Source organism: Physella acuta, unplaced genomic scaffold, assembly GCF_028476545.2.
Source record: "Physella acuta isolate Inbredline_101_S28 unplaced genomic scaffold, ASM2847654v3 ptg000654l, whole genome shotgun sequence".
NCBI classification, from domain to species: Eukaryota; Metazoa; Mollusca; class Gastropoda; family Physidae; genus Physella; species Physella acuta.
Genome location: NW_026732173.1, coordinates 273,923 through 286,281, shown reverse-complemented (window position 1 = coordinate 286,281; position 12,359 = coordinate 273,923). Strand labels below are relative to the sequence as shown.

General features: G+C 35.4%; 1 protein-coding gene and 1 long non-coding RNA gene across 4 annotated transcripts in view; one reads left to right on the top strand and one right to left on the bottom strand.

Moving 5' to 3' along the window:
- The window catches only part of LOC131948637 (uncharacterized), a 40,857-nt gene that overhangs the window by 11,954 nt on the left and 16,544 nt on the right, over nucleotides 1-12,359 (top strand). For all 3 annotated transcript variants that reach the window (XM_059310252.1, XM_059310250.1, XM_059310251.1), the window contains 3 exons: nucleotides 142-659; nucleotides 8,761-8,935; nucleotides 11,734-12,295. In XM_059310252.1, coding sequence (XP_059166235.1) covers nucleotides 142-659; nucleotides 8,761-8,935; nucleotides 11,734-12,295 — 1,255 coding nt within the window. The remainder of the gene's footprint in view (nucleotides 1-141; nucleotides 660-8,760; nucleotides 8,936-11,733; nucleotides 12,296-12,359) is intronic.
- On the bottom strand, nucleotides 2,652-8,144 carry LOC131948638 (uncharacterized). Its single transcript, XR_009388040.1, has 2 exons — nucleotides 7,851-8,144; nucleotides 2,652-2,823 (listed from the first exon to the last, which is right to left on the bottom strand). It is a non-coding gene; the product is annotated as an uncharacterized LOC131948638 (long non-coding RNA).

Sequence of the window (12,359 nt, the reverse complement as noted above, 5' to 3'; positions counted from 1 at the left end):
TTAGCCTTCTTCGAAGTTGTTTTTGTTTTAATACCTTTAGTAATGAAACAGGTAGTGTTAGTTTTATTGCTATTTGCATAAACCTCACTGCAGCTATTATTTTTAATTTTAAAATTTCTCGAACATTCTTCCCCTACATAGTCCAAGAAGACGCCGCCGAGCACCCGTACGACTCTAGTTACCCCATCACGTCGAGACTCACCCCAAACAACATCCCAGAAAAGGATACGTTTCTTGAACAGCGATCACCAACCCAGCCCGAACCGAACGCTGAACACTGGCAACAATGGAGACACGCGTCCCCAAACACTCCCCTAGACGGTGACCTTGACCCGCGTTCAGGCGCAGACGACAGCGGCCTCCCTCTGTACCAGAGTCCAGGTCCAAACACCGCAACACGACAGGAGTTCGAAAGCACCGATGACCAGGCCGAACTTCGCGACCTCGCTGATCTATCCGAGCTGCTCAAGTCTGACGCTGGTGTAGACGGACCCGAACTTCAGCCCTCGGTTCCGGAAGAAGCTTCCCATACCAAGGAGAGGCCGGCTTCCGGTTTTTTGGTTACCATGGAAACGCCAACGGCGTTGTGTAAATACCGGTGGTCACAGCCCAGGAGCTCCCCGGGTCGTGACGTCAGATTTTACCCGTCCTACGCCATGGTAAGTTGTGCTATAGGTCTCGTGTTAAAGCTTGATTTGGGACTGTAAATTATAGGTCTCGTGCTAAAGATTTATTTGGGACTATGAATTATAGGTCTCGTGTTAAAGCTTTATTTGGGACTGTGAATTATAGGTCTCATGTGAAAGCTTTATTTGGGACTGTGAATTATAGGTCTCATGTTAAAGCTTTATTTGGGACTGTGAATAGGTAGGAAAAGTGGTTCCAAAAGTGGTTCCACTTTGTGTTGCCAGAAAGCATATTTTTGAACCAAAATTGAATATTTTAAAACATTTGTGAAATAAGTACAAAGTCACTTCCGGTTTTACTAAGGCTAAAAATATATAAACACAAAATGACTAATAATATAATAGTAATTTACAAACATTTTAATTTTAATTTGGATTAGTATAGTCAGGGTGTTGTTGTGAAAGGGGATGTTATATTATTTAATATAAATAAACTACTAGGCTATATTCCATTGTAATAATAAGTAAAGCGTAATTAATATCAACATTCTAATATAGGCCTAATCAGGGGCGTAGCGAGGGGGGGGGGCGGGGGGTGCGGACCGCACCGGGTGACACCATTTAGGGGGGTGACACCAAGGCAAAAAATAGCAAAATATATAGAGAAAAACTTGAGGGGGGTGCAAATTGAAAGTTTGAGGGGGGGGGGGGGGTGCAAATCGAAAGTTTGAGGGGGGGTGCAAATCGAAAACTTGAAAGTTTGTCCCCGGGATGGGTCGCAACGCCTCTGGGGGGGGGGGGGGTGACACCATTAAGTGCCGCACCGGGTGACACCCGACCTCGCTACGCCACTGGGCCTAATCAATCTAGATCGACCTCTGACTATGGGGTCATCTATTAACGATGTCACAACGATGCCAGACCTCCCCCTTCCTCAAAAAGTAAACCTAAGCCCCCCCCCCCCCCCATTGCAGCGATTTTCATAAAATATTTAGATCTATGGGCTTTTCCAACATTCAATGTAGGCCTATTGATTAATTATTTTATAACAATTTATAAAACAACTTTTAATAATGCAAATAAAGGCTTAGATTCAGTTTCTTAACATAAGTGTTTGTTGAACATTGAAAAATGTCATCTTACTTTCTGAACCCCCTCCCGCCCTTGACACAAAGGTCCAAATCTCCCACACCACCTCAAAGTCTGATGGACGACCACTACAGCATTTTGCTATTATTTATAGGATATTCACTAATTAGTCATACAAACCCAATTACATTTGTTGCTGTTATGGTATCTCTGTCATTACAATTATTAAATAGTTTATCTAACTCAACATTTCCCCTAAGCTCATTTGCTACAGCTGCCTATCCTTATAGAAAACATCTTTTCCTCAAATATCTGGAATGTATCTGATCAGCAAGTCTTTTTCTTTTGTAATATATAAACAATTACAACATGTTCATAAACTTGCACGGCCAATAACAACACATTACCAGGAAACAGGCAGTGATTATAGTTTGCTGTATTTGTGGTTGATGGTTAGTTATCAGCCATGCTTCACAAAGCCTGGTCTACATTTATATGCTGGTATGGCTAGAATTGACAAAAACCATATTCTTGATTCTTCCCTTATCATTACATCTATGATATATATATATGCAAATGTAAGGCTTAGAGTGGAACTACATATTTGTGAACACATTTGCTAAAGCAAAAGTTCTTGATTTGAAATTTTAATCCTTTAGGTTGTCTCTGATTCAAATTCAAAGCAGCTTTAACCTTAACTGGTACCTGACTGGTTATAGACAGTAAAACTTAGTAAAAGCTGTTTGAGATTTTGCTGACCATACAATTTATTTATATGGAGAGGCAACAAAACTTGGTGAAATCTACTTCAGCACCATATTTTTAAAAACTATTTATAGTTCGCCAGTTATTTGTTGAATTAAGGTAGCAATAATTAGTTTCCGCTTACACCAGCACACACAACCAGTGCTGAAAAAAAAAATAAACATAACAAAGTTTATGATTTTCTTTTTTTAATTACCATATTCATTCAGAACTAACAAAATAAAAAATAGTTGTTCAATATGAACAAGTTTTCTTGGGTCCAACATGTATCCTTGGATCAGTTTTTAAATTGAGCTTCATCTTGACTATTGTCTTCTGTATGCAGTTGTATAATCCACAGTATCTAAAAAAACATAAATAAATTTCATAAACTGTTATATTAAACTCATTATGTTTACATACTTTCAACTCTTAATGTTATAAATAAAAATATTTGTCCGTCTTATAAAGATCATAAAGCAATGATGTGTATTTATGTATTGGATTGTATGGGCTATCTAACCATTACCATTCATTAAAAATATAGGTCTAATAGTTTATTTTTAATATTTTAATGTAAGGTGTTTGTCATTAATTACAATAGGCCTTCAAAAGAGTCCAAAAGTCATGTATATATCATTTAAAAAAAAAAGAAAAAGGTATCAATAAAGATATACTACTTATGTTTAGCCACCTCAGGAATTTGTTGAAAATTGATATTCAAACTAGGCTACTATAACTATCATTAATTCATGCACATACTAAAATAAATATTAGGATAATTATATTAATTTGATTAGTAAGTTAATCCATCTATGACAAGTGACACCTTTTGGCTTTATCAACTATTCTGCATTTTAAGTTCTAAAGATCACTACATAAAACTAAGAGTAGACTAAGTCATATATTAAGTTAATTAAGTAGAACTAAAATAAGACAGCTCTTAACTAGTAAGCCTACTCTTCTATTCAGTAATTTTTACTATTATTATTAGAGGCCTAAAATTACTGTTAGACTACTAATCTAGATTAAACTTAAATTTTGGATATTATTTAATGTACTAGTCTGTAACCTTTTATTTAGGCTACATGCAATTTTTACAGTTTAAAATTGTAGCCTTAAGCCTAGTTAACTTTGTTTAACTTAGATCTACATACTAATACTAAATACCTATCCTATCACAGGCCTACTAGACTACTACTAAGCTACTACATGTAAATCTACAGTCTAGATAGGCCTACTGAAACTAAAAGTAATATGACAACTGTAAAAATTAAGCATACTTTATTTTTTTTACAATACTATTTTAAGCCTATAGACCTACTGTTATTAAATATGAATCTATTAGTTAGACTAACATAAGTCATCATAAGTCTAATTAGTAATTACCTTTAACTAGGCCCTAATCATAATAACAATGTAATTGAAGTATTAGGACTGTTATCTGTACCATAGCCTAAATTATCTTAAAATAAAATGTATTTTGTACAGATCTAGTAATTTAGTAAGTATTAAATATTAAAATTAAATTAATATAGAAAATATTGGCCTACTAAATAATTGATTCACTAATGTCATGATTTTGCAATTATGAGGTTGTGTGTATTATAATATATCCAGTAACTGTATAGAGTAACTATACTTACTAATACTACTACAATAGTAAATATATTTTAACAAGTAGGCTCTAACTTATTAGACTAATCATTTATTAGACTAGATCTAGGTGTATGTACTATGTAGTGCCCTACTAACTAATTACTAACTAAGGACTAAGATTAACTATTTACTATATAATCTATATGACTAGTCTCTAAAACTAGTCTATACCAGCTACACATTTATAATATAAACTATGGGCCTAATTTATTTAACTTATCTATTATTACTATTAACTTAAAATACTTCAATACTATTTTTTTTTTAAATTATTTAATAGGCCTATAGATTTTTATAAAATATATAGATCTAGATCTCTAGCTTCTAGATCTAGAATCTAGATCTAGACTAGACTAGAGTAGATCTCTACAACTTGACTTGTACTTAATACTAGATTAATTCTAATCTAATCTACTGTCATACAATATATTTATATAAAGTTACTTAACAAACTATAAGTCGTATAAGATATATAGATCTAGATCTAGCTCTCTAGTTAGTATTAGATATAGAATCTATGGATTAGGGTTATATATAATATATTAATAGATTTAGATCTAGAAATCTAGTACTAGTAGTATTTAAATAATAAAATATTTATAGAGTCTAGAATCTAGATCTAGATCTAGATCTATTTTAGTATTTATACTAGATCTAGTCTAGTACTAGATCTAGACTTCTAGACTCTAGATCTAGATCTACATCTAGTACTAGATCTAGACTAGATCTAGATACTCGCCAATATAAACTAGCGAGGCTCACTAACTTTAAAGCGTCCTTGGTTGCTAACCAGAACATGGCTACCTCACCTGGGCCTACGATTGGGCAATTTTTACTGCTTTGTTCGAGAGACCACCTTAACATTAAGTTTAAAAATAATTATCACGCGAAAAATGGCGTTTTTTTCGCGTATTTTAAGCTATCTGAAGATGACAAAGCTATTTTTGGCAGATTTTTTTTTTAAAAATTTGCTTCCGACCATGGAGGTCAAGCGGAAACATGGGTATAGTTTGAGTTGTTTAAAAACTTTAAATAAAGGACTGTTACGTGTCTAAATGGCACTGTAAGGTAGAGTATTATTAGATTGATCGTTTAGTGAAAAAATATTGTAATTATTTTGAATCCATTTTAAGAAATCGGCAGCCAAAAAAGGTCACTGAAAGCACGTAATTTTTTATTGTGACGTCATCGCTATTGTTACGGAAGCTGTACAGTAGTATTCTCTCGCTGCTTATATATTATATAATTGTATTCTTTTCACTTGACACTCTTTTTCAGCTTATTTTGCTAGCGTAATTAGACTAATTAAGCCTAATTATGGATATTTCACCTGGCTTTTGGATTATACTAAGACTCTAAAAGCCCTTAGCCTTAAACCACAACGATCTGTTTGTTTGTTTTTTTTTAAATTTTGTGTTGATCCCTGGGGAATTTGTAGTGAGCGTTGGTCTTTGTGTGCTTATTTAGGCCTAATTATTTGTTTTCAAATTTGTTATAGCTTAATTAATTTGTCTTAATTCTTATTGATTTCATAAATTTTAATTAGGTTAATTATAATATTATTTTCACTGGTCTTCGTTGATACATTTATTAGGCTTAGTAATGTTTATATTATATAAATATATTTATCAGGGGCGTAGCGAGGGGGCGGGGGTGCGGACCGCACCGGGTGACACCATTTAGGGGGGGGGTGACACCAAGGCAAAAAATAGCAAAATATATAGAGAAAAACTTGAGGGGGGATGCAAATCGAAAGTTTGAGGGGGGGGGGTGCTAATCGAAAATTTGTCCCCGGGAAGGGTCGCTACGCCTCTGGGGGGGGGGTGACACCATTAAGTGCCGCACCGGGTGACACCCGACCTCGCTACGCCACTGATATTTATATATTTTATTATATATTATTAAGATTTTAGAGGCCTGATAAATTAAATGATTTTAGCGTTGAGTCTAGGTTTACATTACTAATTAGTACTTAGTAAACCAAGTACGCATGGACTAGGACATGTGTGTGCTGTGCCGGCGGCGTTGTGGCGGGCGATGCCTCTCGCGCTGACAAACCAGCGCGAGCGAGCGAGTCGTGTGTCACACTTGGCCTGTGTCGACGTTTGGAATGCATAGGCATAGGCCTAATTCTCGCTCTCGGGTGATTAATTTTTATGCGCTGACATTTGAAAAATCAAATAGACACACATCTTAATTAAATACATTTAATTTGAACTTTATATTAATCTAGACCTATAATACTAATTAGGGCCTATAACTTGGGATAACAAAGTACTTGGACTAGATTTAGCGCATGCGCACACTGTGCTGTGAGTTTTCTCTCGCTGGTTGACAAAAGAACGCAGGCGGGCTAGCGATGTTTGTAATTTGCATATATCTTCGCTCACAGGCGATCATTTTAATGCGATTGGCCTCTTTTTATTTTATAGGCCTAATTAATTGTATTTGATAGGCTAACTTTTCTGGTTGACAAAACTAAGCGAGCGAGATGTCTGTCACGCGCACTGCCCGTGACGCTGTTTAGAATGTATTTCTCGCTAACTTGATGAATTTGAATGCTATTGCAGTGTTTTTTAAAATAAATCAAATACTTACAAATCTTTACATTTTAAACTGAGCATAGACAAAACTTTGTAAATAACACACCTGTCCCAAGTGAAGTGAGAGAAGAGGGTTAGATTAATTTTACAATGACATCGCTATATTTTATGAATTGCCCTAATTAAGCATTGCTAAAACACTTACACTAGTTAATAAAACATGCATGTGATTGAATATCTTTAAAAAGATTAGATCTATACTAACTATATATTCTTGAACATGTTGTTCATTAATTTGAATTTAGTTTTCCTTTTTAAACACCCTTCCATTTAAAAAAAAATTAAACAAAAATATTTAAAAATTCTAGATCTAATTCCATTATGTGATTTTTTATTCTGACGAAGACAGTGTCCATACGAATAGAAATGTGGTAATAAAATCAAATGTACTGTGCATATTCTGCTAAAATCAAATCAGCTGCAAGGTCAAACCTGCAGAGTTCGTCTCTTCAGAAAAGTAATGGCGATCTGGTTGTCACGGATTATTTGGCTTGCAATGCTTGGAGTGGCCAATTAATAAAAATCAGTAATTAAGCTCCAAATGAGTTTATTTTCAACAAATTAAGTATTTGATTGATTAGAGATTGATCTCTAGTTTCCATTGGTAATGTTTAAATCGAAAAATAACGAAATTTAAAATTAGTGAGTATCTCTAATATAAACCAATCTACTATCTAGATCTAGATCTATCTACTAAATCTACTAGATCTAGATCTATCTAGACTAGCTAGTCTAGAACTCTAGATAATCTAATCTAGATCTAGATTCTCGATATAAATTATAAATCTATCTAGTCTAGATAATCTAGATCTAGATTTTATTAGATCTAGACTCTAGATCTAGAAACTTATAGACACTTAATAATAATTCTATCTAGAGATCTAGATATCTAGATCTAGATTCTAGATCTAGAATCTAGATCTCAGCTTAGACTAGAGCACTCAGTGTAGTGTATGAGACTATGAGACAGATGAGTAGTCACAGACCTAACAAAAATAATGAAACGTGTGTTAAAAACATTCTACAAAAAACATTGGTAACAATTAATAAGAATAATGTTAGATATTAGTAATCTGAGCATAACAGTCATAAAAAAAATAAGCCAACTATAATGAAAAGGGATACAAACGAATTTTAAAAGCCTGAATCGAACTGAAAATATTCCCTTGTTCGCCATTTTGTTTTCTTGGATTACCTTGTCAGTATTTATCGTAGAAAATAAATGTTATGACTTCCATCGTTTTACTCTCCCTGGCCAGTTCAGTTCAGTTCAAGGTGGGGTTGAGGGCGGTTTTATTAAATATTTAAATTTATACAATAATTCAAAATCATTTTCAACGGCTTATGTTCAACACAAAAATATGAAAATGAGTGTAATCGATGGTTCCTAATCTACTTTAATTTTTAAAATTGTAGCTATAATTTTATCGCTTGCCATGTTTTTTAAAATAATTTTTAAAAAATTTAGTATGATTATATAGACTTTTCCTACCTAATCTTTATTTGGGACTGTGAATTATACATTTTTAAAAGTGTTATTCTAGTATCTCTGGTAACTCACTGAGCCAAGCTAGTTTCCCCACCCTAACTCTAGTTCTCGCCTTAACGCTGACCACAGACATGTCGGCTTCAATTGGGACCCTAAATGAACAATTACATAGCGACCAATGCATCCTTTCGGTTGGGTGCTGCCCCCCCCCCCCCCCCAGCACGTCTACCACTCACACCCACAACCTCCAAACGAAATAGAATTAATATCTACAAAACTAATACTTTTAACAGTGTCCGCCCCCACCTTATCACCACGTCCTGGGAAATTTAGCAGACAACTACCCTACCCCCCCCCCCCCCCCACCCGGAGAAAATAGTCTTAAATAAACATTTAAAATCACTCTAACACGATGGTATCAAACAAAAACAAATGCTGATTATAATACCCCATTGTCAAGCCAGCATTTCGTTGTATATAGCATGCTAAAAACACCCTATAATACTAATCACTTTGTTTACCTATAAAGATTTTTCATTCTATTTTTCAGAGTGAGCCAATAGTGTTAACTTTGGATGAAAACGCAAACGCGTTTTTCTCCGAAAACATTAGGTTGAACTGTGGAGATTACCATGGCAACATAACCGTTGACGGGAAATCTTTTCCCGTTGAGGAATTTTCTGTGCGGAGCTACACTTTTGAAATAGATCTTTTTATGAAAGAAGGTGAGAAGATTTTCTACGTGTTTATAAGAATACTTTTTAATGATGGCCGTTCAATAATATCGTTTCAAAATGTATTAGTCATAGGACCCTCAACATACGTAAAAAAAAATTTATATATATATATATATATATATATATATATATATATATATATATATATATATATATATATATATATATATATATATAAGGCGGTGATGTCATACCTGTTCATTCAACCAGTTTAATGAATGAAATTGTAGGAAAATAAGCGTAAAGAATAAACATAAAGGACTTGTTATATAACATTATATTTAACTACCCCTTAAAAAGCATAAAGCAGAATGTTATAAAACATTTTTTTTAACTACCACCCTACACCGGAGTAGTATGTACCGACAGACCCATTCCAGCGTCCGTTCAAACTATCAATTCTGCTTTCCCGCCTATTTGTGTAGAGTAATAGTTATTCACGACAACTATAAAAAAAAATAGCGCCCCCCCCCCCCCCCCGTACAGTTTTTATTTAGACAATAATTGAAACCAAATAAATGTGATTGTATACAAGTAATACAGCACCGGATGAGCTTTTTATTATTTATATTTTTGTGTACCTTGTTTGGCGCTCCCTAAAGTAGACGCCCGGGGTGGCTGTCCTAACCTATTACACGCATGTGCCCTCAGTGTTTCTTCCAGACTTTTTTCTCCGGGCGGGGGGCACTTGAAATTTGGGGGGGGGGCGGTAGACTTTCTTCGAGGGGGGGCGAACACTGTTAAAAGTATATATTTAAATTTTCTATATACATTTCATTTCGTTCGGGGGGGGGGCGGTAGACTTTCTTCGGTGGGGCTCTGCCCCCCCCCCACCCCCCGAAGAGATGGCTGGAAGAAACTCTGTGTGCCCTGCCTCCTCGTTATGCTTGGGTTAAACCTAACCCAGAGGCGTAGCGAGGGGGGGCGGGGGGGACATATGTCCCCGGGCGCCGACCTTAGGGGGGGGGGCGCCAAATTGAAAGTTTGAGGGGGGGGGGGGGGGTGCAAATGAAAAGTTCGAGGGGGGTGCTAATCGAAAGTTTGAGGGGGGGGTGCAAATGAAAAGTTCGAGGGGGGGGGTGCAAATCGAAAATTTGCTCCCGAGGGGGGCGCCAAATTGAAAGTATGTCCCCGGGCGCCGGGAAGGGTCGCTACGCCTCTGACCTAACCTAATACATATAGCCTACCGTAGATTGCCTACAACATAGATTTTTATGAGCACCATCATAGTAGCAGTTTTAGTCAGTGTGGAGTGGAGCAGTCCTAAAAAAGTGTATGCGATTAGTTATCAAATTCACCATTTTTAATAGGCCTATAAAAAACAACTCGACTATTACATTAGAAATAACGTAGTTCTATATAGTTTATGTGTAACTAATAAGTTAATAACCGATATTTAAGCCTGCACACACCCACTGTATGATAGCTCTCTTTAGTCTATCTATAGTCTACACATTCATACTTTTTAAATGTTTAACATTTATTTGGCTTCCTTGAAGAAGAGTTCCCTTAACACCCGTGTAAACATGTCTAAACTACTTTAGTATTTAGTACTATTTACCATTGCGTTTGAGTTAGTAGGCTAAGTAACTCTGTATTGATTAAAGCAGCAAAGTATCAAGCTACGCCAATATTTAAAAAAAATAGATTCTAGATCTAAAGGTTATAGGCTACTAAAATAAAATAAACAAAGTAGATCTAGAGATAGGCCTATACTTTTTAAAATGTTAAAAAACTTGTTGTAGATCTAGACTAGACTTACTAGACTAGATCTAGTTTTTTTTAGTCGGTCCCCCTGTCCTACTAGATTTAGATCTAGATCTAGTACCTAGTACTAGAGAAAATCTACCTCTAAATCTAAACTCTGACTAATACTTTAGGCTAATACTAACTAATTACTGTAATTAGTACAGTACCTAATCAAGTAAGACATTTGCTTTACTAACTAAGTCTACTAAGACTAAGGCTTAGACAAACACACTACTACTAGTTTAGTAGTTAGTACTGTACTGGATCAATTGCTAGAAATCTTTTATTCTAGTTATTTAGTTATCTAGTAGGCTAAATACTAAACTACTAGATCTATTTATTAAAATAATTATTAGCAGGCCTGACTACGAAAAATACTTTTCCTAATTAGTAATAGATCTAGTATACTAACTATTATTTACAGTATACTATACTATAGGCCCTACTGGACTGGTTAATTAGTTTAGATACTTTTTAAAGTATACTAATAATTTGTACTATTAGGCCTAGATCTAATAAATATTAGTCTCCTAATCAACACTAACTAAAGTAATTCATACACTCCCTATTTTTTAAAAACCCGAACACTAAAATCTAAAACTATCTTGATCTCACTTTTAAGTGAAGGAAATGGAACATAATAATATTATTATTTTAATTATTGTGTCTTCTTCTTAATCCTGTTCGTGCCCAAGACACATGGGGCAGATGAAGTAGAGTTCATCTGATTCATTGACCTCGGCATATGAAGGGATAGTGTGATGAGCACTATGTCCAGCCACCTTTGTTTCCCTAACATAAGTTCGGTACTCATGAGAGCGGGGTGGACTCAGGGACAACTGCTGATTTGAACCCGGATTCAAACCCTAGACTCTCGGGTTAGCAGTCTAGCTCTCTACCGCTAATTATTGTGTAGGCTTTTTTAAAAAATCAAATGATCTTTTTAAAAGTTTGTCGCCAGGGTTGAAAAGCTTGCTTAAATTGATTATAATACATCAAATTAAATTTTAATCAATGTATTTAATTTCTTCTAATAGATGTTGAAGATGAGCTGATCAGCAAACAACCAAGCTCACCTCAGAGTCAGAGTCTGGCTAAAACCCCGGAACCACATGATTCCAAAAGACCTTCAACATTTGAGGAACTTGTCAGACATCAATTAACCGATAAATTTAACGACACAGAAAACAAACCTTTAAGACAGTCCTCACCGATGACCTCAAAAACAGATTCTTCCATTGTTTCTGATAACGCAATAGTTTTTGGAGAAAGCACAAAAGTGATGGATGGTGAAAGCGTGTTAGAAAAATACACACACAGCAGAGCAAGTAGCGCAACACAAGACATTTATGAAAGACCTTCTTCACGTGTGTCTGTAGGGGCTGAAGTTGTTGACGATGTGATACCTAGGCCCCCTTCGCGTTCTCTGTCCCAAAGTAGTGGGGATATTTCACAAGCGGGTAAAGGTGGATCTTCCCCAGGGGGGCTACCTGTGACAGAGAATGTGGATACTGTAAGAAGATCCAGGGCTTCATCATTTGGTGCAGGTTCACTGCCTAACTCAACAAGATCAACACCAACCCAAGATCTCAGTAATGAGTAAGTGTGTTTATAGGTTTCTGGAGAGTGATATAAGTCATTTGTAAAACCATGTGAAAAGTCC